The following is a 25,106-nucleotide window of genomic DNA, read 5'->3' on the forward strand; positions in this document are numbered from 1 at the left end:
GGGTCACTCGTCCCCTCTGTACACAGGACAGGAGGTGGCCGTGGTCCCGGGTCACTCGTCCCCTCTGTACGCAGGACAGGAGGTGGCCGTGGTCCCGGGTCACTCGTCCCCTCTGTACACAGGACAGGAGACGGCCGTGGTCCCGGGTCACACGTCCCCTCTGTACACAGGACAGGAGGCGGCCGTGGTCCCGGGTCACTCGTCCCCTCTGTACGCAGGACAGGAGGCGGCCGTGGTCCCGGGTCACTCGTCCCCTCTGTATACAGGACAGGAGGTGGCCGTTGTCCCGGGTCACTCGTCCCCTCTGTACGCAGGACAGGAGGTGGCCGTGGTCCCGGGTCACTCGTCCCCTCTGTATACAGGACAGGAGGTGGCCGTGGTCCCGGGTCACTCGTCCCCTCTGTACGCAGGACAGGAGGCGGCCGTGGTCACAGGACACTCGGACAGAAGTGACAACATACTGCACTATATGTGGTAGATTATGAGGGCTAGGTCGGCAGTCTATAGTACGGCCTTAGGCATGTTGACATTTTGCCATTGTCGACCTTGCACATATCAGCCGTCTATGTAGACACTGTCAACCCTAACCGAAGCAGTTGGTGCAGACAGCGCCCCCCCCCCCCCCCCCCCCCCCCACCACATGAATACAAGGTGCCAAATACAGGTATGGACAAAGGGAACATTACACTCTACTGACTAATAGATTTATTTCTGGGACATGTGGTGCCACGATGCCCCTCCCCCTATGTACACCCAGGTAAAGGTCTCTCCTATATCACACAGCAGGAGCCCCTGTATCTCCGGTTACTCCATGTTTGAGAAGTCCATAATGCGGAGACACAGCGGAGAGCGGTGTATGATCCCAGCGAGGCGCTGACACTATTACACAGATGTGCATCTAGCAGCAGTCTCTCCTAGTCCTGCGATCTGTAGTATAGCTCTGGCGGCCTCTGTGGCATGGAGGGGGCACAGGAGTCTCCAGCGCAGGGCATTGTCCTGTGACCGGCTGACACAGCAATTCCCTTCTCCAGGTGTCAGCACGGTACAGCTTGGTCCTACAGATGTTTCCTACTCCGTGGTCAGCCGCTGGCTGGGGGGCGGCTCAGTCATAGTGGATGCTCTTAAACGATCCTCCCCCAAATCGCTTCCGATCTGGGAACCCAGAGATCTGAGGGAAAGAAGAGACCTTGTCATGAGCTGACGGAGATTACATTATAATCACATGCTATATACCCACCACACACGCAGAGCCGGCAGCAGGAAGCCACAGACTGAAAGTTATATAGTGGGAGGAGCAGGGTCCCCCAGCAGCACAGAGTATATCAGGAGATGTGGGATGTGTCAGTGAGGACAGGGCTGCATGTGACTGGGGCAGTGACATGATGTGAGCAGGGGAATGGAGGCAGCAGGAAGCCACAGACTGAGAGTTATATAGTGGGAGGAGCAGGGTCCCCAGCAGCACAGAGTATATCAGGAGATGGGGGATACGACAGTGAGGACAGGGCTGCATGTGACAGGGCAGTGACATGATGTGAGGAGGGGAATGGGAGCAGCAGGAAGCCACAGACTGAGAGTTATATAGTGGGAGGAGCAGGGTTCCCAGCAGCACAGAGTGTATCAGGAGATGAGTGATGTGTCAGTGAGGACAGGGCTGCATGTGACAGGGGCAGTGACATGATGTGAGGAGGGGATGGGGGCAGCAGGAAGCCACAGACTGAGAGTTATACAGTGGGAGGAGCAGGGTCCCCAGCAGCACAGAGTATATCAGGAGATGAGTGATGTGTCAGTGAGGACAGGGCTGCATGTGACAGGGGCAGTGACATGATGTTGAGGAGGGGAATGGAGGCAGCAGGAAGCCACAGGCTGAGAGTTATATAGTGGGGGGGAGCAGGGTCCCCAGCAGCACAGAAGTATATCAGGAGATGAGTGATGTGTCAGTGAGGACAGGGCTGCATGTGACAGGGGCAGTGACATGATGTGAGGAGGGAATGGGGGCAGCAGGAAGCCACAGACTGAGAGCTATATAGTAGGAGGAGCAGGGTCCCCAGCAGCACAGAGTATTACAGGAGATGAGTGATGTGACAGTGAGGACAGGGCTGCATGTGACAGTAACATGAAGTGTGCAGAGAATTGGAAACAGCAGGATCACACAAATTGACGGGTGGATCACAACGACTATCTAGAGGTAATGGAGGCCACACACGGTGCAATTCTCGCACCGGCTATAGTAGTAATTAGCTTAGATAATATTTATGTGCTAGTTCAGGAATATGGAAGAAATATAAAATGCCACCAACACGCCACGTATTGTGGACGGATGTAATCATGCAGAAGTGACTTTATCTATCCTGCTGGGCTGGGAATTATCCCATCTGTTTCCACAGACAGAAATGCTGAAAACATGACCTGTCGGGTGTACTAGAGGGCAGAGAAGCCTTATGGTGACAATAAGCTGCACATCACCTACCGTGGTCCCATCCCGTGAATAGTATCTTTTCTCTATCACCTGAAAGACAAGATGACTGGAAGTTAGGTCAGGTATATAGAGATCCCGTATACCAGATCACACCGACCAGACAAGGACGAGCTCACAATCCAGAGTGGGGGGTGGCCTAGCGAGACTACAAATCCTGTGAGGCCTGGACTGTAATCACCCGTACAGAAGGCCCAGGCAGTGCTGTGTGGGACACCAGGAGGCGATGCTGAGCCTGGGCCATTCCTGCACTGTCTGGTTACCAAGCTGCCCAATCACGCCGTAGCGCTCAGTAGCACTTATTACCTTGTCATAGAAGCGGCTGAGTTTCACAGCGTTGGAGGATCCGGCAGCGAGACACCGTGTGCTGGTGCAGTCCTGGACATAGAGTAATAGACAGGTCATTAGGGGGGCTGCCACATGTCCAGCAACCGCCATGACGCAGACAGTGTTATCAGGAACATACAGCTCCATTCCCCAGTCTCTGTGGGCACAGAACCTCCCACGGTTATCTGTACACACGCCACACCTATATGTAACACGTATATATCTACAGGTGACGGCTGGCATTCACCAGTGGTCGCTAAGATGGCAGCCTCAGATATTACTAGTAAGGTGAGATAAAAAACTTATCACAAAAATAATATATATTTTCTAAGTTAAACTGTAAAGAACAATAAATAATGACAGCTCCTATACTGCAGCGCAGGTGGCGATACCCCCCCCCCCCCCCACATCTGTCACCGCCGGCTCTAGGAGGAGGTACACAGAGTAAGCCGGTTATCGCCCGGTATTAGTCAGTAAGAGCCGCGGCAGAGTAACAGGGAACCGGCGGAGATCACTCACCAGGTTTATTTCCTCTGCATTGAAGTCTCGGCCAGGAAGGAGGTGCGGGTCAGAACCTCAGTCCGTTTCCCCTCCAGGATCTGATCCAGCTTAGTGCCAATGACCAGCAGAGGGATCTGGTTATCTGCAAACTGCTCCCGGTCATAGTCCCTGTGGGAGCAGTAACATACAGGGAGTGATCAGAGGGGTCCCCCATCCCGGTCATAGTCCCTGTGGGAGCAGTAACATAGAGGGAGTGATCAGTGGGGTCCCCCATCCCGGTCATAGTCCCTGTGGGAGCAGTAACATAGAGGGAGTGATCAGTGGGGTCCCCCATCCCGGTCATAGTCCCTGTGGGAGCAGTAACATAGAGGGAGTGATCAGTGGGGTCAACCATCCCGGTCATAGTCCCTGTGGGAGCAGTAACAGAGGGAGTGATCAGTGGGGTCCCCCATCCCGGTCATAGTCCCTGTGGGAGCAGTAACATACAGGGAGTGATCAGTGGGGTCCCCCCATCCCGGTCATAGTCCCTGTGGGAGCAGTAACATAGAGGGAGTGATCAGAGGGGTCCCCCATCCCGGTCATAGTCCCTGTGGGAGCAGTAACATACAGGGAGTGATCAGTGGGGTCCCCCATCCCGGTCATAGTCCCTGTGGGAGCAGTAACATACAGGGAGTGATCAGTGGGGTCCCCCATCCCGGTCATAGTCCCTGTGGGAGCAGTAACATACAGGGAGTGATCAGTGGGGTCCCCCATCCCGGTCATAGTCCCTGTGGGAGCAGTAACATACAGGGAGTGATCAGTGGGGTCCCCCATCCCGGTCATAGTCCCTGTGGGAGCAGTAACATACAGGGAGTGATCAGTGGGGTCCCCCATCCCGGTCATAGTCCCTGTGGGAGCAGTAACACACAGGGAGTGATCAGTGGGGTCCCCCATCCCGGTCATAGTCCCTGTGGGAGCAGTAACATACAGGGAGTGATCAGTGGGGTCCCCCATCCCGGTCATAGTCCCTGTGGGAGCAGTAACATAGAGGGAGTGATCAGTGGGGTCCCCCATCCCGGTCATAGTCCCTGTGGGAGCAGTAACATACAGGGAGTGATCAGTGGGGTCCCCCATCCGGGTCATAGTCCCTGTGGGAGCAGTAACATACAGGGAGTGATCAGTGGGGTCCCCCATCCCGGTCATAGTCCCTGTGGGAGCAGTAACATAGAGGGAGTGATCAGTGGGGTCCCCCATCCCGGTCATAGTCCCTGTGGGAGCAGTAACATAGAGGGAGTGATCAGTGGGGTCCCCCATCCCGGTCATAGTCCCTGTGGGAGCAGTAACATACAGGGAGTGATCAGTGGGGTCCCCCATCCCGGTCATAGTCCCTGTGGGAGCAGTAACAGAGGGAGTGATCAGTGGGGTCCCCCATCCCGGTCATAGTCCCTGTGGGAGCAGTAACATACAGGGAGTGATCAGTGGGGTCCCCCATCCCGGTCATAGTCCCTGTGGGAGCAGTAACATAGAGGGAGTGATCAGTGGGGTCCCCCATCCCGGTCATAGTCCCTGTGGGAGCAGTAACATAGAGGGAGTGATCAGTGGGGTCCCCCATCCCGGTCATAGTCCCTGTGGGAGCAGTAACATAGAGGGAGTGATCAGTGGGGTCCCCCATCCCGGTCATAGTCCCTGTGGGAGCAGTAACATACAGGGAGTGATCAGTGGGGTCCCCCATCCCGGTCATAGTCCCTGTGGGAGCAGTAACATACAGGGAGTGATCAGTGGGGTCCCCCATCCCGGTCATAGTCCCTGTGGGAGCAGTAACATAGAGGGAGTGATCAGTGGGGTCCCCCATCCCGGTCATAGTCCCTGTGGGAGCAGTAACATACAGGGAGTGATCAGTGGGTCCCCCATCCCGGTCATAGTCCCTGTGGGAGCGGGGACACAGAGGATAAACATACAGTGACCGATCAGAGGGGTCCCCCATCCCGGTCATAGTCCCTGTGGGTGCAGTAACATACAGGGAGTGATCAGTGGGGTCCCCCATCCCGGTCATAGTCCCTGTGGGAGCAGTAACATACAGGGAGTGATCAGTGGGGTCCCCCATCCAGGTCATAGTCCCTGTGGGAGCAGTAACATAGAAGGAGTGATCAGTGGGGTCCCCCATCCCGGTCATAGTCCCTGTGGGAGCAGTAACATACAGGGAGTGATCAGTGGGGTCCCCCATCCCGGTCATAGTCCCTGTGGGAGCAGTAACATAGAGGGAGTGATCAGTGGGGTCCCCCATCCCGGTCATAGTCCCTGTGGGAGCAGTAACATAGAGGGAGTGATCAGTGGGGTCTCCCATCCCGGTCATAGTCCGTGTAGGAGCAGTAACATAGAGGGAGTGATCAGCGGGGTCCCCCATCCCGGTCATAGTCCCTGTGGGAGCAGTAACATACAGGGAGTGATCAGCGGGGTCCCCCATCCCGGTCATAGTCCCTGTGGGAGCAGTAACATACAGAGAGTGATCAGTGGGGTCCCCCATCCCGGTCATAGTCCCTGTGGGAGCAGTAACATACAGGGAGTGATCAGTGGGGTCCCCCATCCCGGTCATAGTCCCTGTGGGAGCAGTAACATACAGGGAGTGATCAGTGGGGTCCCCCATCCCGGTCATAGTCCCTGTGGGAGCAGTAACATACAGGGAGTGATCAGTGGGGTCCCCCATCCCGGTCATAGTCCCTGTGGGAGCAGTAACATACAGGGAGTGATCAGTGGGGTCCCCCATCCCGGTCATAGTCCCTGTGGGAGCAGTAACATACAGGGAGTGATCAGTGGGGTCCCCCATCCCGGTCATAGTCCCTGTGGGAGCAGTAACATACAGGGAGTGATCAGTGGGGTCCCCCATCCCGGGCATAGTCCCTGTGGGAGCAGTAACATACAGGGAGTGATCAGTGGGGTTTCCCATCCCGGTCATAGTCCCTGTGGGAGCAGTAACATAGAGGGAGTGATCAGTGGGGTCCCCCATCCCGGTCATAGTCCCTGTGGGAGCAGTAACATACAGGGAGTGATCAGAGGGGTCCCCCATCCCGGTCATAGTCCCTGTGGGAGCAGTAACATACAGGGAGTGATCAGTGGGGTCCCCCATCCCGGTCATAGTCCCTGTGGGAGCAGTAACATACAGAGAGTGATCAGTGGGGTCCCCCATCCCGGTCATAGTCCCTGTGGGAGCAGTAACATACAGAGAGTGATCAGTGGGGTCCCCCATCCCAGTCATAGTCCCTGTGGGAGCAGTAACATACAGAGAGTGATCAGAGGGGTCCCCCATCCCGGTCATAGTCCCTGTGGGAGCAGTAACATAGAGGGAGTGATCAGTGGGGTCCCCCATCCCGGTCATAGCCCCTGTGGGAGCAGTAACATACAGGGAGTGATCAGTGGGGTCCCCCATCCCAGTCATAGTCCCTGTGGGAGCAGTAACATACAGGGAGTGATCAGAGGGGTCCCCCATCCCAGTCATAGTCCCTGTGGGAGCGGGGACACAGAGGATAAACATACAGTGACCGATCAGAGGGGTCCCCCATCCCGGTCATAGTCCCTGTGGGTGCAGTAACATACAGGGAGTGATCAGTGGGGTCCCCCATCCCGGTCATAGTCCCTGTGGGAGCAGTAACATACAGGGAGTGATCAGTGGGGTCCCCCATCCCGGTCATAGTCCCTGTGGGAGCAGTAACATACAGGGAGTGATCAGTGGGGTCCCCCATCCCGGTCATAGTCCCTGTGGGAGCAGTAACATACAGGGAGTGATCAGTGGGGTCCCCCATCCCGGTCATAGTCCATGTGGGAGCAGTAACATACAGGGAGTGATCAGTGGGGTCCCCCATCCCGGTCATAGTCCCTGTGGGAGCAGTAACATAGAGGGAGTGATCAGTGGGGTCCCCCATCCCGGTCATAGTCCCTGTGGGAGCAGTAACATACAGGGAGTGATCAGAGGGGTCCCCCATCCCGGTCATAGTCCCTGTGGGAGCAGTAACATACAGGGAGTGATCAGTGGGGTCCCCCATCCCGGTCATAGTTCCTGTGGGAGCAGTAACATAGAGGGAGTGATCAGTGGGGTCCCCCATCCCGGTCATAGTCCCTGTGGGAGCAGTAACATACAGGGAGTGATCAGTGGGGTCCCCCATCCCGGTCATAGTCCCTGTGGGAGCAGTAACATAGAGGGAGTGATCAGTGGGGTCCCCCATCCCGGTCATAGTCCCTGTGGGAGCAGTAACATACAGAGAGTGATCAGTGGGGTCCCCCATCCCGGTCATAGTCCCTGTGGGAGCAGTAACATACAGAGAGTGATCAGTGGGGTCCCCCATCCCAGTCATAGTCCCTGTGGGAGCAGTAACATACAGAGAGTGATCAGAGGGGTCCCCCATCCCGGTCATAGTCCCTGTGGGAGCAGTAACATAGAGGGAGTGATCAGTGGGGTCCCCCATCCCAGTCATAGTCCCTGTGGGAGCAGTAACATACAGAGAGTGATCAGTGGGGTCCCCCATCCCGGTCATAGTCCCTGTGGGAGCAGTAACATACAGGGAGTGATCAGTGGGGTCCCCCATCCCGGTCATAGTCCCTGTGGGAGCAGTAACATACAGGGAGTGATCAGAGGGGTCCCCCATCCTAGTCATAGTCCCTGTGGGAGCGGGGACACAGAGGATAAACATACAGTGACCGATCAGAGGGGTCCCCCATCCCGGTCATAGTCCCTGTGGGTGCAGTAACATACAGGGAGTGATCAGTGGGGTCCCCCATCCCGGTCATAGTCCCTGTGGGAGCAGTAACATAGAGGGAGTGATCAGTGGGGTCCCCCATCCCGGTCATAGTCCCTGTGGGAGCAGTAACATACAGGGAGTGATCAGTGGGGTCCCCCATCCCGGTCATAGTCCCTGTGGGAGCAGTAACATAGAGGGAGTGATCAGTGGGGTCCCCCATCCCGGTCATAGTCCCTGTGGGAGCAGTAACATACAGGGAGTGATCAGAGGGGTCCCCCATCCCGGTCATAGTCCCTGTGGGAGCAGTAACATACAGGGAGTGATCAGTGGGGTCCCCCATCCCGGTCATAGTTCCTGTGGGAGCAGTAACATAGAGGGAGTGATCAGTGGGGTCCCCCATCCCGGTCATAGTCCCTGTGGGAGCAGTAACATACAGGGAGTGATCAGTGGGGTCCCCCATCCCGGTCATAGTCCCTGTGGGAGCAGTAACATAGAGGGAGTGATCAGTGGGGTCCCCCATCCCGGTCATAGTCCCTGTGGGAGCAGTAACATACAGAGAGTGATCAGTGGGGTCCCCCATCCCGGTCATAGTCCCTGTGGGAGCAGTAACATACAGAGAGTGATCAGCGGGGTCCCCCATCCCGGTCATAGTCCCTGTGGGAGCAGTAACATACAGGGAGTGATCAGTGGGGTCCCCCATCCCGGTCATAGTCCCTGTGGGAGCAGTAACATACAGGGAGTGATCAGTGGGGTCCCCCATCCCGGTCATAGTCCCTGTGGGAGCAGTAACACACAGGGAGTGATCAGTGGGGTCCCCCATCCCGGTCATAGTCCCTGTGGGAGCAGTAACATAGAGGGAGTGATCAGCGGGGTCCCCCATCCCGGTCATAGTCCCTGTGGGAGCAGTAACATAGAGGGAGTGATCAGCGGGGTCCCCCATCCCGGTCATAGTCCCTGTGGGAGCAGTAACATAGAGGGAGTGATCAGCGGGGTCCCCCATCCCGGTCATAGTCCCTGTGGGAGCAGTAACATACAGGGAGTGATCAGTGGGGTCCCCCATCCCGGTCATAGTCCCTGTGGGAGCAGTAACATACAGGGAGTGATCAGTGGGGTCCCCATCCCGGTCATAGTCCCTGTCGGAGCAGTAACATACAGGGAGTGATCAGTGGGGTCCCCCATCCCGGTCATAGTCCCTGTGGGAGCAGTAACATACAGGGAGTGATCAGTGGGGTCCCCCATCCCGGTCATAGTCCCTGTGGGAGCAGTAACATACAGGGAGTGATCAGTGGGGTCCCCCATCCCGGTCATAGTCCCTGTGGGAGCAGTAACAGAGGGAATGATCAGAGGGGTCCCCCATCCCGGTCATAGTCCCTGTGGGAGCAGTAACATACAGGGAGTGATCAGTGGGGTCCCCCATCCCGGTCATAGTCCCTGTGGGAGCAGTAACATACAGGGAGTGATCAGTGGGGTCCCCCATCCCGGTCATAGTCCCTGTGGGAGCAGTAACATACAGGGAGTGATCAGTGGGGTCCCCCATCCCGGTCATAGTCCCTGTGGGAGCAGTAACATACAGGGAGTGATCAGTGGGGTCCCCCATTCCGGTCATAGTCCCTGTGGGAGCAGTAACATAGAGGGAGTGATCAGTGGGGTCCCCCATCCTGGTCATAGTCCCTGTGGGAGCAGTAACATACAGGGAGTGATCAGAGGGGTCCCCCATCCCGGTCATAGTCCCTGTGGGAGCAGTAACATACAGGGAGTGATCAGTGGGGTCCCCCATCCCGGTCATAGTCCCTGTGGGAGCAGTAACATACAGGGAGTGATCAGTGGGGTCCCCCATCCCGGTCATAGTCCCTGTGGGAGCAGTAACATACAGGGAGTGATCAGTGGGGTCCCCCATCCGGTCATAGTCCCTGTGGGAGCAGTAACATACAGGGAGTGATCAGTGGGGTCCCCCATCCCGGTCATAGTCCCTGTGGGAGCAGTAACATACAGGGAGTGATCAGTGGGGTCCCCCATCCCGGTCATAGTCCCTGTGGGAGCAGTAACATACAGGGAGTGATCAGTGGGGTCCCCCATCCCGGTCATAGTCCCTGTGGGAGCAGTAACATACAGGAAGTGATCAGTGGGGTCCCCCATCCCGGTCATAGTCCCTGTGGGAGCAGTAACATACAGAGAGTGATCAGTGGGGTCCCCCATCCCGGTCATAGTCCCTGTGGGAGCAGTAACATACAGGGAGTGATCAGTGGGGTCCCCCATCCCGGTCATAGTCCCTGTGGGAGCAGTAACATACAGGGAGTGATCAGTGGGGTCCCCCATCCCGGTCATAGTCCCTGTGGGAGCAGTAACATACAGGGAGTGATCAGTGGGGTCCCCCATCCCGGTCATAGTCACTGTGGGAGCAGTAACATAGAGGGAATGATCAGAGGGGTCCCCCATCCCGGTCATAGTCCCTGTGGGAGCAGTAACATACAGGGAGTGATCAGTGGGGTCCCCCATCCCGGTCATAGTCCCGGTGGGAGCAGTAACATACAGGGAGTGATCTGTGGGGTCCCCCATCCCGGTCATAGTCCCTGTGGGAGCAGTAACATACAGGGAGTGATCAGTGGGGTCCCCCATCCCGGTCATAGTCCCTGTGGGAGCAGTAACATACAGGGAGTGATCAGAGGGGTCCCCATCCCGGTCATAGTCCCTGTGGGAGCAGTAACATAGAGGGAATGATCAGAGGGGTCCCCCATCCCGGTCATAGTCCCTGTGGGAGCAGTAACATACAGGGAGTGATCAGTGGGGTCCCCCCATCCCGGTCATAGTCCCTGTGGGAGCAGTAACATACAGGGAGTGATCAGTGGGGTCCCCCATCCCGGTCATAGTCCCTGTGGGAGCAGTAACATACAGGGAGTGATCAGTGGGGTCCCCCATCCCGGTCATAGTCCCTGTGGGAACAGTAACATACAGGGTAGTGATCAGTGGGGTCCCTATCCCGGTCATAGTCCCTGTGGGAGCAGTAACATACAGGGAGTGATCAGTGGGGTCCCCCATCCCGGTCATAGTCCCTGTGGGAGCAGTAACATAGAGGGAGTGATCAGTGGGGTCCCCCATCCCGGTCATAGTCCCTGTGGGAGCAGTAACATACAGGGAGTGATCAGTGGGGTCCCCCATCCCGGTCATAGTCCCTGTGGGAGCAGTAACATAGAGGGAGTGATCAGTGGGGTCCCCCCATCCCGGTCATAGTCCCTGTGGGAGCAGTAACATACAGGGAGTGATCAGTGGGGTCCCCCATCCCGGTCATAGTCCCTGTGGGAGCAGTAACATACAGGGAGTGATCAGTGGGGTCCCCCATCCCGGTCACAGTCCCTGTGGGAGCAGTAACATACAGGGAGTGATCAGTGGGGTCCCCCATCCCGGTCACAGTCCCTGTGGGAGCAGTAACATACAGGGAGTGATCAGTGGGGTCCCCCATCCCGGTCATAGTCCCTGTGGGAGCAGTAACATACAGGGAGTGATCAGTGGGGTCCCCCATCCCGGTCATAGTCCCTGTGGGAGCAGTAACATAGAGGGAGTGATCAGTGGGGTCCCCCATCCCGGTCATAGTCCCTGTGGGTGCAGTAACATACAGGGAGTGATCAGTGGGGTCCCTTATCCCGGTCATAGTCCCTGTGGGAGCAGTAACATACAGGGAGTGATCAGTGGGGTCCCCCATCCCGGTCATAGTCCCTGTGGGAGCAGTAACATAGAAGGAGTGATCAGTGGGGTCCCCCATCCCGGTCATAGTCCCTGTGGGAGCAGTAACATACAGGGAGTGATCAGTGGGGTCCCCCATCCCGGTCATAGTCCCTGTGGGAGCAGTAACACACAGGGAGTGATCAGTGGGGTCCCCCATCCCGGTCATATTCCCGGTGGGAGCAGTAACATACAGGGAGTGATCAGTGGGGTCCCCCATCCCGGTCATAGTCCCTGTGGGAGCAGTAACATACAGGGAGTGATCAGTGGGGTCCCCCATCCCGGTCATAGTCCCTGTGGGAGCAGTAACATAGAAGGAGTGATCAGTGGGGTCCCCCATCCCGGTCATAGTCCCTGTGGGAGCAGTAACATACAGGGAGTGATCAGTGGGGTCCCCCCATCCCGGTCATAGTCCCTGTGGGAGCAGTAACATACAGGGAGTGATCAGTGGGGTCCCCCATCCCGGTCATAGTCCCTGTGGGAGCAGTAACATACAGGGAGTGATCAGTGGGGTCCCCCATCCCGGTCATAGTCCCTGTGGGAACAGTAACATACAGGGTAGTGATCAGTGGGGTCCCCATCCCGGTCATAGTCCCTGTGGGAGCAGTAACATACAGGGAGTGATCAGTGGGGTCCCCCATCCCGGTCATAGTCCCTGTGGGAGCAGTAACATAGAGGGAGTGATCAGTGGGGTCCCCCATCCCGGTCATAGTCCCTGTGGGAGCAGTAACATACAGGGAGTGATCAGTGGGGTCCCCCATCCCGGTCATAGTCTCTGTGGGAGCAGTAACATAGAGGGAGTGATCAGTGGGGTCCCCCCATCCCGGTCATAGTCCCTGTGGGAGCAGTAACATACAGGGAGTGATCAGTGGGGTCCCCCATCCCGGTCATAGTCCCTGTGGGAGCAGTAACATACAGGGAGTGATCAGTGGGGTCCCCCATCCCGGTCACAGTCCCTGTGGGAGCAGTAACATACAGGGAGTGATCAGTGGGGTCCCCCATCCCGGTCACAGTCCCTGTGGGAGCAGTAACATACAGGGAGTGATCAGTGGGGTCCCCCATCCCGGTCATAGTCCCTGTGGGAGCAGTAACATACAGGGAGTGATCAGTGGGGTCCCCCATCCCGGTCATAGTCCCTGTGGGAGCAGTAACATAGAGGGAGTGATCAGTGGGGTCCCCCATCCCGGTCATAGTCCCTGTGGGTGCAGTAACATACAGGGAGTGATCAGTGGGGTCCCCCATCCCGGTCATAGTCCCTGTGGGAGCAGTAACATACAGGGAGTGATCAGTGGGGTCCCCCATCCCGGTCATAGTCCCTGTGGGAGCAGTAACATAGAAGGAGTGATCAGTGGGGTCCCCCATCCCGGTCATAGTCCCTGTGGGAGCAGTAACACACAGGGAGTGATCAGTGGGGTCCCCCATCCCGGTCATAGTCCCTGTGGGAGCAGTAACACACAGGGAGTGATCAGTGGGGTCCCCCATCCCGGTCATAGTCCCGGTGGGAGCAGTAACATACAGGGAGTGATCAGTGGGGTCCCCCATCCCGGTCATACTCCCTGTGGGAGCAGTAACATACAGGGAGTGATCAGTGGGGTCCCCCATCCCGGTCATAGTCCCTGTGGGAGCAGTAACATAGAGGGAGTGATCAGTGGGGTCCCCCATCCCGGTCATAGTCCCTGTGGGAGCAGTAACATACAGGGAGTGATCAGTGGGGTCCCCCATCCCGGTCATAGTCCCTGTGGGAGCAGTAACATACAGTGACCGATCAGAGGGGTCCCCCATCCCGGTCATAGTCCCTGTGGGAGCAGTAACATACAGTGACCGATCAGAGGGGTCCCCCATCCCAGTCATAGTCCCGGTGGGAGCAGTAACATACAGGGAGTGATCAGTGGGGTCCCCCATCCCGGTCATACTCCCTGTGGGAGCAGTAACATACAGGGAGTGATCAGTGGGGTCCCCCATCCCGGTCATAGTCCCTGTGGGAGCAGTAACATACAGGGAGTGATCAGTGGGGTCCCCCCATCCCGGTCATAGTCCCTGTGGGAGCAGTAACATACAGGGAGTGATCAGTGGGGTCCCCCATCCCGGTCATAGTCCCTGTGGGAGCAGTAACATACAGGGAGTGATCAGTGGGGTCCCCCATCCCGGTCATAGTCCCTGTGGGAACAGTAACATACAGGGTAGTGATCAGTGGGGTCCCCATCCCGGTCATAGTCCCTGTGGGAGCAGTAACATACAGGGAGTGATCAGTGGGGTCCCCCATCCCGGTCATAGTCCCTGTGGGAGCAGTAACATAGAGGGAGTGATCAGTGGGGTCCCCCATCCCGGTCATAGTCCCTGTGGGAGCAGTAACATACAGGGAGTGATCAGTGGGGTCCCCCATCCCGGTCATAGTCCCTGTGGGAGCAGTAACATAGAGGGAGTGATCAGTGGGGTCCCCCCATCCCGGTCATAGTCCCTGTGGGAGCAGTAACATACAGGGAGTGATCAGTGGGGTCCCCCATCCCGGTCATAGTCCCTGTGGGAGCAGTAACATACAGGGAGTGATCAGTGGGGTCCCCCATCCCGGTCACAGTCCCTGTGGGAGCAGTAACATACAGGGAGTGATCAGTGGGGTCCCCCATCCCGGTCACAGTCCCTGTGGGAGCAGTAACATACAGGGAGTGATCAGTGGGGTCCCCCATCCCGGTCATAGTCCCTGTGGGAGCAGTAACATACAGGGAGTGATCAGTGGGGTCCCCCATCCCGGTCATAGTCCCTGTGGGAGCAGTAACATAGAGGGAGTGATCAGTGGGGTCCCCCATCCCGGTCATAGTCCCTGTGGGTGCAGTAACATACAGGGAGTGATCAGTGGGGTCCCCCATCCCGGTCATAGTCCCTGTGGGAGCAGTAACATAGAAGGAGTGATCAGTGGGGTCCCCCATCCCGGTCATAGTCCCTGTGGGAGCAGTAACATACAGGGAGTGATCAGTGGGGTCCCCCCATCCCGGTCATAGTCCCTGTGGGAGCAGTAACATACAGGGAGTGATCAGTGGGGTCCCCCATCCCGGTCATAGTCCCTGTGGGAGCAGTAACATACAGGGAGTGATCAGTGGGGTCCCCCATCCCGGTCATAGTCCCTGTGGGAACAGTAACATACAGGGTAGTGATCAGTGGGGTCCCCATCCCGGTCATAGTCCCTGTGGGAGCAGTAACATACAGGGAGTGATCAGTGGGGTCCCCCATCCCGGTCATAGTCCCTGTGGGAGCAGTAACATAGAGGGAGTGATCAGTGGGGTCCCCCATCCCGGTCATAGTCCCTGTGGGAGCAGTAACATACAGGGAGTGATCAGTGGGGTCCCCCATCCCGGTCATAGTCTCTGTGGGAGCAGTAACATAGAGGGAGTGATCAGTGGGGTCCCCCCATCCCGGTCATAGTCCCTGTGGGAGCAGTAACATACAGGGAGTGATCAGTGGGGTCCCCCATCCCGGTCATAGTCCCTGTGGGAGCAGTAACATACAGGGAGTGATCAGTGGGGTCCCCCATCCCGGTCACAGTCCCTGTGGGAGCAGTAACATACAGGGAGTGATCAGTGGGGTCCCCCCATCCCGGTCACAGTCCCTGTGGGAGCAGTAACATACAGGGAGTGATCAGTGGGGTCCCCCATCCCGGTCATAGTCCCTGTGGGAGCAGTAACATACAGGGAGTGATCAGTGGGGTCCCCCATCCCGGTCATAGTCCCTGTGGGAGCAGTAACATAGAGGGAGTGATCAGTGGGGTCCCCCATCCCGGTCATAGTCCCTGTGGGTGCAGTAACATACAGGGAGTGATCAGTGGGGTCCCCCATCCCGGTCATAGTCCCTGTGGGAGCAGTAACATACAGGGAGTGATCAGTGGGGTCCCCCATCCCGGTCATAGTCCCTGTGGGAGCAGTAACATAGAAGGAGTGATCAGTGGGGTCCCCCATCCCGGTCATAGTCCCTGTGGGAGCAGTAACATACAGGGAGTGATCAGTGGGGTCCCCCATCCCGGTCATAGTCCCTGTGGGAGCAGTAACACACAGGGAGTGATCAGTGGGGTCCCCCATCCCGGTCATAGTCCCGGTGGGAGCAGTAACATACAGGGAGTGATCAGTGGGGTCCCCCATCCCGGTCATACTCCCTGTGGGAGCAGTAACATACAGGGAGTGATCAGTGGGGTCCCCCATCCCGGTCATAGTCCCTGTGGGAGCAGTAACATAGAGGGAGTGATCAGTGGGGTCCCCCATCCCGGTCATAGTCCCTGTGGGAGCAGTAACATACAGGGAGTGATCAGTGGGGTCCCCCATCCCGGTCATAGTCCCTGTGGGAGCAGTAACATACAGTGACCGATCAGAGGGGTCCCCCATCCCGGTCATAGTCCCTGTGGGAGCAGTAACATACAGTGACCGATCAGAGGGGTCCCCCATCCCAGTCATAGTCCCGGTGGGAGCAGTAACATACAGGGAGTGATCAGTGGGGTCCCCCATCCCGGTCATACTCCCTGTGGGAGCAGTAACATACAGGGAGTGATCAGTGGGGTCCCCCATCCCGGTCATAGTCCCTGTGGGAGCAGTAACATACAGGGAGTGATCAGTGGGGTCCCCCCATCCCGGTCATAGTCCCTGTGGGAGCAGTAACATACAGGGAGTGATCAGTGGGGTCCCCCATCCCGGTCATAGTCCCTGTGGGAGCAGTAACATACAGGGAGTGATCAGTGGGGTCCCCCATCCCGGTCATAGTCCCTGTGGGAACAGTAACATACAGGGTAGTGATCAGTGGGGTCCCCATCCCGGTCATAGTCCCTGTAAGAGCAGTAACATACAGGGAGTGATCAGTGGGGTCCCCCATCCCGGTCATAGTCCCTGTGGGAGCAGTAACATAGAGGGAGTGATCAGTGGGGTCCCCCATCCCGGTCATAGTCCCTGTGGGAGCAGTAACATACAGGGAGTGATCAGTGGGGTCCCCCATCCCGGTCATAGTCCCTGTGGGAGCAGTAACATAGAGGGAGTGATCAGTGGGGTCCCCCCATCCCGGTCATAGTCCCTGTGGGAGCAGTAACATACAGGGAGTGATCAGTGGGGTCCCCCATCCCGGTCATAGTCCCTGTGGGAGCAGTAACATACAGGGAGTGATCAGTGGGGTCCCCCATCCCGGTCACAGTCCCTGTGGGAGCAGTAACATACAGGGAGTGATCAGTGGGGTCCCCCATCCCGGTCACAGTCCCTGTGGGAGCAGTAACATACAGGGAGTGATCAGTGGGGTCCCCCATCCCGGTCATAGTCCCTGTGGGAGCAGTAACATACAGGGAGTGATCAGTGGGGTCCCCCATCCCGGTCATAGTCCCTGTGGGAGCAGTAACATAGAGGGAGTGATCAGTGGGGTCCCCCATCCCGGTCATAGTCCCTGTGGGTGCAGTAACATACAGGGAGTGATCAGTGGGGTCCCCCATCCCGGTCATAGTCCCTGTGGGAGCAGTAACATACAGGGAGTGATCAGTGGGGTCCCCCATCCCGGTCATAGTCCCTGTGGGAGCAGTAACATAGAAGGAGTGATCAGTGGGGTCCCCCATCCCGGTCATAGTCCCTGTGGGAGCAGTAACATACAGGGAGTGATCAGTGGGGTCCCCCATCCCGGTCATAGTCCCTGTGGGAGCAGTAACACACAGGGAGTGATCAGTGGGGTCCCCCATCCCGGTCATAGTCCCGGTGGGAGCAGTAACACACAGGGAGTGATCAGTGGGGTCCCCCATCCCGGTCATACTCCCTGTGGGAGCAGTAACATACAGGGAGTGATCAGTGGGGTCCCCCATCCCGGTCATAGTCCCTGTGGGAGCAGTAACATAGAGGGAGTGATCAGTGGGGTCCCCCATCCCGGTCATAGTCCCTGTGGGAGCAGTAACATACAGGGAGTGATCAGTGGGGTCCCCCATCCCGGTCATAGTCCCTGTGGGAGCAGTAACATACAGTGACCGATCAGAGGGGTCCCCCATCCCGGTCATAGTCCCTGTGGGAGCAGTAACATACAGTGACCGATCAGAGGGGTCCCCCATCCCAGTCATAGTCCGTGTGGGAGCAGTAACATACAGGGAGTGATCAGTGGGGTCCCCCATCCCGGTCATAGTCCCTGTGGGAGCAGTAACATACAGGGAGTGATCAGTGGGGTCCCCCATCCCGGTCATAGTCCCTGTGGGAGCAGTAACATACAGGGAGTGATCAGTGGGGTCCCCCATCCCGGGCATAGTCCCTGTGGGAGCAGTAACATACAGGGAGTGATCAGTGGGGTTTCCCATCCCGGTCATAGTCCCTGTGGGAGCAGTAACATACAGGGAGTGATCAGTGGGGTCCCCCATCCCGGTCATAGTCCCTGTGGGAGCAGTAACATACAGAGAGTGATCAGTGGGGTCCCCCATCCCGGTCATAGTCCCTGTGGGAGCAGTAACATACAGAGAGTGATCAGTGGGGTCCCCCATCCCGGTCATAGTCCCTGTGGGAGCAGTAACATACAGGGAGTGATCAGTGGGGTCCCCCATCCCAGTCATAGTCCCTGTGGGAGCAGTAACATACAGAGAGTGATCAGAGGGGTCCCCCCATCCCGGTCATAGTCCCTGTGGGAGCAGTAACATACAGGGAGTGATCAGTGGGGTCCCCCATCCCAGTCATAGTCCCTGTGGGAGCAGTAACATACAGAGAGTGATCAGAGGGGTCCCCCCATCCCGGTCATAGTCCCTGTGGGAGCAGTAACATACAGGGAGTGATCAGTGGGGTCCCCCATCCCGGTTATAGTCCCTGTGGGAGCAGTAACATAGAGGGAGTGATCAGTGGGGTCCCCCATCCCAGTCATAGTCCCTGTGGGAGCAGTAACATACAGAGAGTGATCAGTGGGGTCCCCCATCCCGGTCATAGTCCCTGTGGGAGCAGTAACATACAGAGAGTGATCAGTGGGGTCCCCCATCCCAGTCATAGTCCCTGTGGGAGCAGTAACATACAGAGAGTGATCAGAGGGGTCCCCCATCCCAGTCATAGTCCCTGTGGGAGCGGGGACACAGAGGATAAACATACAGTGACCGATCAGAGGGGTCCCCCATCCCGGTCATAGTCCCTGTGGGTGCAGTAACATACAGGGAGTGATCAGTGGGGTCCCCCATCCCGGTCATAGTCCCTGTGGGAGCAGTAACATAGAGGGAGTGATCAGTGGGTCCCCCATCCCGGTCATAGTCCCTGTGGGAGCAGTAACATACAGGGAGTGATCAGTGGGGTCCCCCATCCCAGTCATAGTCCCTGTGGGAGCAGTAACATACAGTGACCGATCAGTGGGGTCCCCCATCCCAGTCATAGTCCCTGTGGGAGCAGTAACATACAGAGAGTGATCAGTGGGGTCCCCCATCCCAGTCATAGTCCCTGTGGGAGCAGTAACATACAGTGACCGATCAGTGGGGTCCCCCATCCCAGTCATAGTCCCTGTGGGAGCAGTAACATACAGTGACCGATCAGAGGGGTCCCCCATCCCAGTCATAGTCCCTGTGGGAGCAGTAACATACAGTGACCGATCAGTGGGGTCCCCCATCCCGGTCATAGTCCCTGTGGGAGCAGTAACATACAGGGAGTGATCAGTGGGGTCCCCCATCCCGGTCATAGTCCCTGTGGGAGCAGTAACATACAGGGAGTGATCAGTGGGGTCCCCCATCCCGGTCATAGTCCCTGTGGGAGCAGTAACATACAGGGAGTGATCAGTGGGGTCCCCCATCCCGGTCATAGTCCCTGTGGGAGCAGTAACACACAGGGAGTGATCAGTGGGGTCCCCCATCCCGGTCATAGTCCCGGTGGGAGCAGTAACATACAGGGAGTGATCAGTGGGGTCCCCCATCCCGGTCATACTCCCTGTGGGAGCAGTAACATACAGGGAGTGATCAGTGGGGTCCCCCATCCCGGTCATAGTCCCTGTGGGAGCAGTAACATAGAGGGAGTGATCAGTGGGGTCCCCCATCCCGGTCATAGTCCCTGTGGGAGCAGTAACATACAGGGAGTGATCAGTGGGGTCCCCCATCCCGGTCATAGTCCCTGTGGGAGCAGTAACATACAGTGACCGATCAGAGGGGTCCCCCATCCCGGTCATAGTCCCTGTGGGAGCAGTAACATACAGTGACCGATCAGAGGGGTCCCCCATCCCAGTCATAGTCCCGGTGGGAGCAGTAACATACAGGGAGTGATCAGTGGGGTCCCCCATCCCGGTCATACTCCCTGTGGGAGCAGTAACATACAGGGAGTGATCAGTGGGGTCCCCCATCCCGGTCATAGTCCCTGTGGGAGCAGTAACATACAGGGAGTGATCAGTGGGGTCCCCCCATCCCGGTCATAGTCCCTGTGGGAGCAGTAACATACAGGGAGTGATCAGTGGGGTCCCCCATCCCGGTCATAGTCCCTGTGGGAGCAGTAACATACAGGGAGTGATCAGTGGGGTCCCCCATCCCGGTCATAGTCCCTGTGGGAACAGTAACATACAGGGTAGTGATCAGTGGGGTCCCCATCCCGGTCATAGTCCCTGTGGGAGCAGTAACATACAGGGAGTGATCAGTGGGGTCCCCCATCCCGGTCATAGTCCCTGTGGGAGCAGTAACATAGAGGGAGTGATCAGTGGGGTCCCCCATCCCGGTCATAGTCCCTGTGGGAGCAGTAACATACAGGGAGTGATCAGTGGGGTCCCCCATCCCGGTCATAGTCCCTGTGGGAGCAGTAACATAGAGGGAGTGATCAGTGGGGTCCCCCCATCCCGGTCATAGTCCCTGTGGGAGCAGTAACATACAGGGAGTGATCAGTGGGGTCCCCCATCCCGGTCATAGTCCCTGTGGGAGCAGTAACATACAGGGAGTGATCAGTGGGGTCCCCCATCCCGGTCACAGTCCCTGTGGGAGCAGTAACATACAGGGAGTGATCAGTGGGGTCCCCCATCCCGGTCACAGTCCCTGTGGGAGCAGTAACATACAGGGAGTGATCAGTGGGGTCCCCCATCCCGGTCATAGTCCCTGTGGGAGCAGTAACATACAGGGAGTGATCAGTGGGGTCCCCCATCCCGGTCATAGTCCCTGTGGGAGCAGTAACATAGAGGGAGTGATCAGTGGGGTCCCCCATCCCGGTCATAGTCCCTGTGGGTGCAGTAACATACAGGGAGTGATCAGTGGGGTCCCCCATCCCGGTCATAGTCCCTGTGGGAGCAGTAACATACAGGGAGTGATCAGTGGGGTCCCCCATCCCGGTCATAGTCCCTGTGGGAGCAGTAACATAGAAGGAGTGATCAGTGGGGTCCCCCATCCCGGTCATAGTCCCTGTGGGAGCAGTAACATACAGGGAGTGATCAGTGGGGTCCCCCATCCCGGTCATAGTCCCTGTGGGAGCAGTAACACACAGGGAGTGATCAGTGGGGTCCCCCATCCCGGTCATAGTCCCGGTGGGAGCAGTAACACACAGGGAGTGATCAGTGGGGTCCCCCATCCCGGTCATACTCCCTGTGGGAGCAGTAACATACAGGGAGTGATCAGTGGGGTCCCCCATCCCGGTCATAGTCCCTGTGGGAGCAGTAACATAGAGGGAGTGATCAGTGGGGTCCCCCATCCCGGTCATAGTCCCTGTGGGAGCAGTAACATACAGGGAGTGATCAGTGGGGTCCCCCATCCCGGTCATAGTCCCTGTGGGAGCAGTAACATACAGTGACCGATCAGAGGGGTCCCCCATCCCGGTCATAGTCCCTGTGGGAGCAGTAACATACAGTGACCGATCAGAGGGGTCCCCCATCCCAGTCATAGTCCGTGTGGGAGCAGTAACATACAGGGAGTGATCAGTGGGGTCCCCCATCCCGGTCATAGTCCCTGTGGGAGCAGTAACATACAGGGAGTGATCAGTGGGGTCCCCCATCCCGGTCATAGTCCCTGTGGGAGCAGTAACATACAGGGAGTGATCAGTGGGGTCCCCCATCCCGGGCATAGTCCCTGTGGGAGCAGTAACATACAGGGAGTGATCAGTGGGGTTTCCCATCCCGGTCATAGTCCCTGTGGGAGCAGTAACATACAGGGAGTGATCAGTGGGGTCCCCCATCCCGGTCATAGTCCCTGTGGGAGCAGTAACATACAGAGAGTGATCAGTGGGGTCCCCCATCCCGGTCATAGTCCCTGTGGGAGCAGTAACATACAGAGAGTGATCAGTGGGGTCCCCCATCCCGGTCATAGTCCCTGTGGGAGCAGTAACATACAGGGAGTGATCAGTGGGGTCCCCCATCCCAGTCATAGTCCCTGTGGGAGCAGTAACATACAGAGAGTGATCAGAGGGGTCCCCCCATCCCGGTCATAGTCCCTGTGGGAGCAGTAACATACAGGGAGTGATCAGTGGGGTCCCCCATCCCAGTCATAGTCCCTGTGGGAGCAGTAACATACAGAGAGTGATCAGAGGGGTCCCCCCATCCCGGTCATAGTCCCTGTGGGAGCAGTAACATACAGGGAGTGATCAGTGGGGTCCCCCATCCCGGTTATAGTCCCTGTGGGAGCAGTAACATAGAGGGAGTGATCAGTGGGGTCCCCCATCCCAGTCATAGTCCCTGTGGGAGCAGTAACATACAGAGAGTGATCAGTGGGGTCCCCCATCCCGGTCATAGTCCCTGTGGGAGCAGTAACATACAGAGAGTGATCAGTGGGGTCCCCCATCCCAGTCATAGTCCCTGTGGGAGCAGTAACATACAGAGAGTGATCAGAGGGGTCCCCCATCCCAGTCATAGTCCCTGTGGGAGCGGGGACACAGAGGATAAACATACAGTGACCGATCAGAGGGGTCCCCCATCCCGGTCATAGTCCCTGTGGGTGCAGTAACATACAGGGAGTGATCAGTGGGGTCCCCCATCCCGGTCATAGTCCCTGTGGGAGCAGTAACATAGAGGGAGTGATCAGTGGGTCCCCCATCCCGGTCATAGTCCCTGTGGGAGCAGTAACATACAGGGAGTGATCAGTGGGGTCCCCCATCCCAGTCATAGTCCCTGTGGGAGCAGTAACATACAGTGACCGATCAGTGGGGTCCCCCATCCCAGTCATAGTCCCTGTGGGAGCAGTAACATACAGAGAGTGATCAGTGGGGTCCCCCATCCCAGTCATAGTCCCTGTGGGAGCAGTAACATACAGTGACCGATCAGTGGGGTCCCCCATCCCAGTCATAGTCCCTGTGGGAGCAGTAACATACAGTGACCGATCAGAGGGGTCCCCCATCCCAGTCATAGTCCCTGTGGGAGCAGTAACATACAGTGACCGATCAGTGGGGTCCCCCATCCCGGTCATAGTCCCTGTGGGAGCAGTAACATACAGGGAGTGATCAGTGGGGTCCCCCATCCCGGTCATAGTCCCTGTGGGAGCAGTAACATACAGGGAGTGATCAGTGGGGTCCCCCATCCCGGTCATAGTCCCTGTGGGAGCAGTAACATACAGGGAGTGATCAGTGGGGTCCCCCATCCCGGGCATAGTCCCTGTGGGAGCAGTAACATACAGGGAGTGATCAGTGGGGTTTCCCATCCCGGTCATAGTCCCTGTGGGAGCAGTAACATACAGGGAGTGATCAGTGGGGTCCCCCATCCCGGTCATAGTCCCTGTGGGAGCAGTAACATACAGAGAGTGATCAGTGGGGTCCCCCATCCCGGTCATAGTCCCTGTGGGAGCAGTAACATACAGAGAGTGATCAGTGGGGTCCCCCATCCCGGTCAGAGTCCCTGTGGGAGCAGTAACATACAGAGAGTGATCAGTGGGGTCCCCCATCCCAGTCATAGTCCCTGTGGGAGCAGTAACATACAGGGAGTGATCAGTGGGGTCCCCCATCCCGGTCATAGTCCCTGTGGGAGCAGTAACATACAGAGAGTGATCAGAGGGGTCCCCCATCCCGGTTATAGTCCCTGTGGGAGCAGTAACAGAGGGAGTGATCAGTGGGGTCCCCCATCCCGGTCATAGTCCCTGTGGGAGCAGTAACATACAGGGAGTGATCAGTGGGGTCCCCCATCCCGGTCAGAGTCCCTGTGGGAGCAGTAACATACAGAGAGTGATCAGTGGGGTCCCCCATCCCAGTCATAGTCCCTGTGGGAGCAGTAACATACAGAGAGTGATCAGAGGGGTCCCCCATCCCGGTCATAGTCCCTGTGGGAGCGGGGACACAGAGGATAAACATACAGTGACCGATCAGAGGGGTCCCCCATCCCGGTCATAGTCCCTGTGGGTGCAGTAACATACAGGGAGTGATCAGTGGGGTCCCCCATCCCGGTCATAGTCCCTGTGGGAGCAGTAACATACAGGGAGTGATCAGTGGGGTCCCCCATCCCGGTCATAGTCCCTGTGGGAGCAGTAACATAGAAGGAGTGATCAGTGGGGTCCCCCATCCCGGTCATAGTCCCTGTGGGAGCAGTAACATACAGGGAGTGATCAGTGGGGTCCCCCATCCCGGTCATAGTCCCTGTGGGAGCAGTAACATAGAGGGAGTGATCAGTGGGGTCCCCCATCCCGGTCATAGTCCCTGTGGGAGCAGTAACATACAGGGAGTGATCAGTGGGGTCCCCCATCCCGGTCATAGTCCCTGTGGGAGCAGTAACATACAGGGAGTGATCAGTGGGGTCCCCCATCCCGGTCATAGTCCCTGTGGGAGCAGTAACATACAGGGAGTGATCAGTGGGGTCCCCCATCCCGGTCATAGTCCCTGTGGGAGCAGTAACATACAGGGAGTGATCAGTGGGGTCCCCCATCCCGGTCATAGTCCCTGTGGGAGCAGTAACATAAAGGGAGTGATCAGTGGGGTCCCCCATCCCGGTCATAGTCCCTGTGGGAGCAGTAACATACAGGGAGTGATCAGTGGGGTTTCCCATCCCGGTCATAGTCCCTGTGGGAGCAGTAACATACAGGGAGTGATCAGTGGGGTCCCCCATCCCGGTCATAGTCCCTGTGGGAGCAGTAACATACAGGGAGTGATCAGTGGGGTCCCCCATCCCGGTCATAGTCCCTGTGGGAGCAGTAACATACAGGGAGTGATCAGTGGGGTCCCCCATCCCGGGCATAGTCCCTGTGGGAGCAGTAACATACAGGGTAGTGATCAGTGGGGTCCCCCATCCCGGTCATAGCCCCTGTGGGAGCGGGGACACAGATACCCTTGTATAGTACCTGTATACCTCCCTGTATGTTTATATACAAGGGTACGACTACTGTTATATAACAATCAATGTGTGTCTTATAGAAGGTATGGAGTGAGTATAACGGGATCTCAGGGACAGTGAGTGATGCGGGATGGAGAAGGAAACACACCCACAGCTGCTAACCAGCAAAATCACTGGCACACTCACCTGTTACTCACCCCGTGTCTCACCGGCACACTCACCCA

The 25,106-nt window shown here is 57.4% G+C and overlaps 1 protein-coding gene across 1 annotated transcript in view; it reads right to left on the bottom strand.

Annotated features, from left to right (window-relative positions):
• Positions 1-690: 690 nt before the first annotated feature.
• The window catches only part of RABL3 (RAB, member of RAS oncogene family like 3), a gene marked incomplete at its 5' end in the record, with an annotated part of 37,705 nt that continues 13,289 nt past the window's right edge, over positions 691-25,106 (bottom strand). Inside the window, 5 exon segments of the mRNA XM_083170641.1 lie at positions 691-1,168; positions 2,468-2,506; positions 2,780-2,851; positions 3,320-3,348; positions 3,351-3,469. Of these exon segments, the coding sequence (XP_083026767.1) occupies positions 1,103-1,168; positions 2,468-2,506; positions 2,780-2,851; positions 3,320-3,348; positions 3,351-3,469 (325 nt within the window).

The sequence above is a fragment of the Crinia signifera genome, chromosome 2 (genome assembly GCF_055691185.1).
Source record: "Crinia signifera chromosome 2, ASM5569118v1, whole genome shotgun sequence".
Lineage (NCBI taxonomy): Eukaryota > Metazoa > Chordata > Amphibia > Anura > Myobatrachidae > Crinia > Crinia signifera.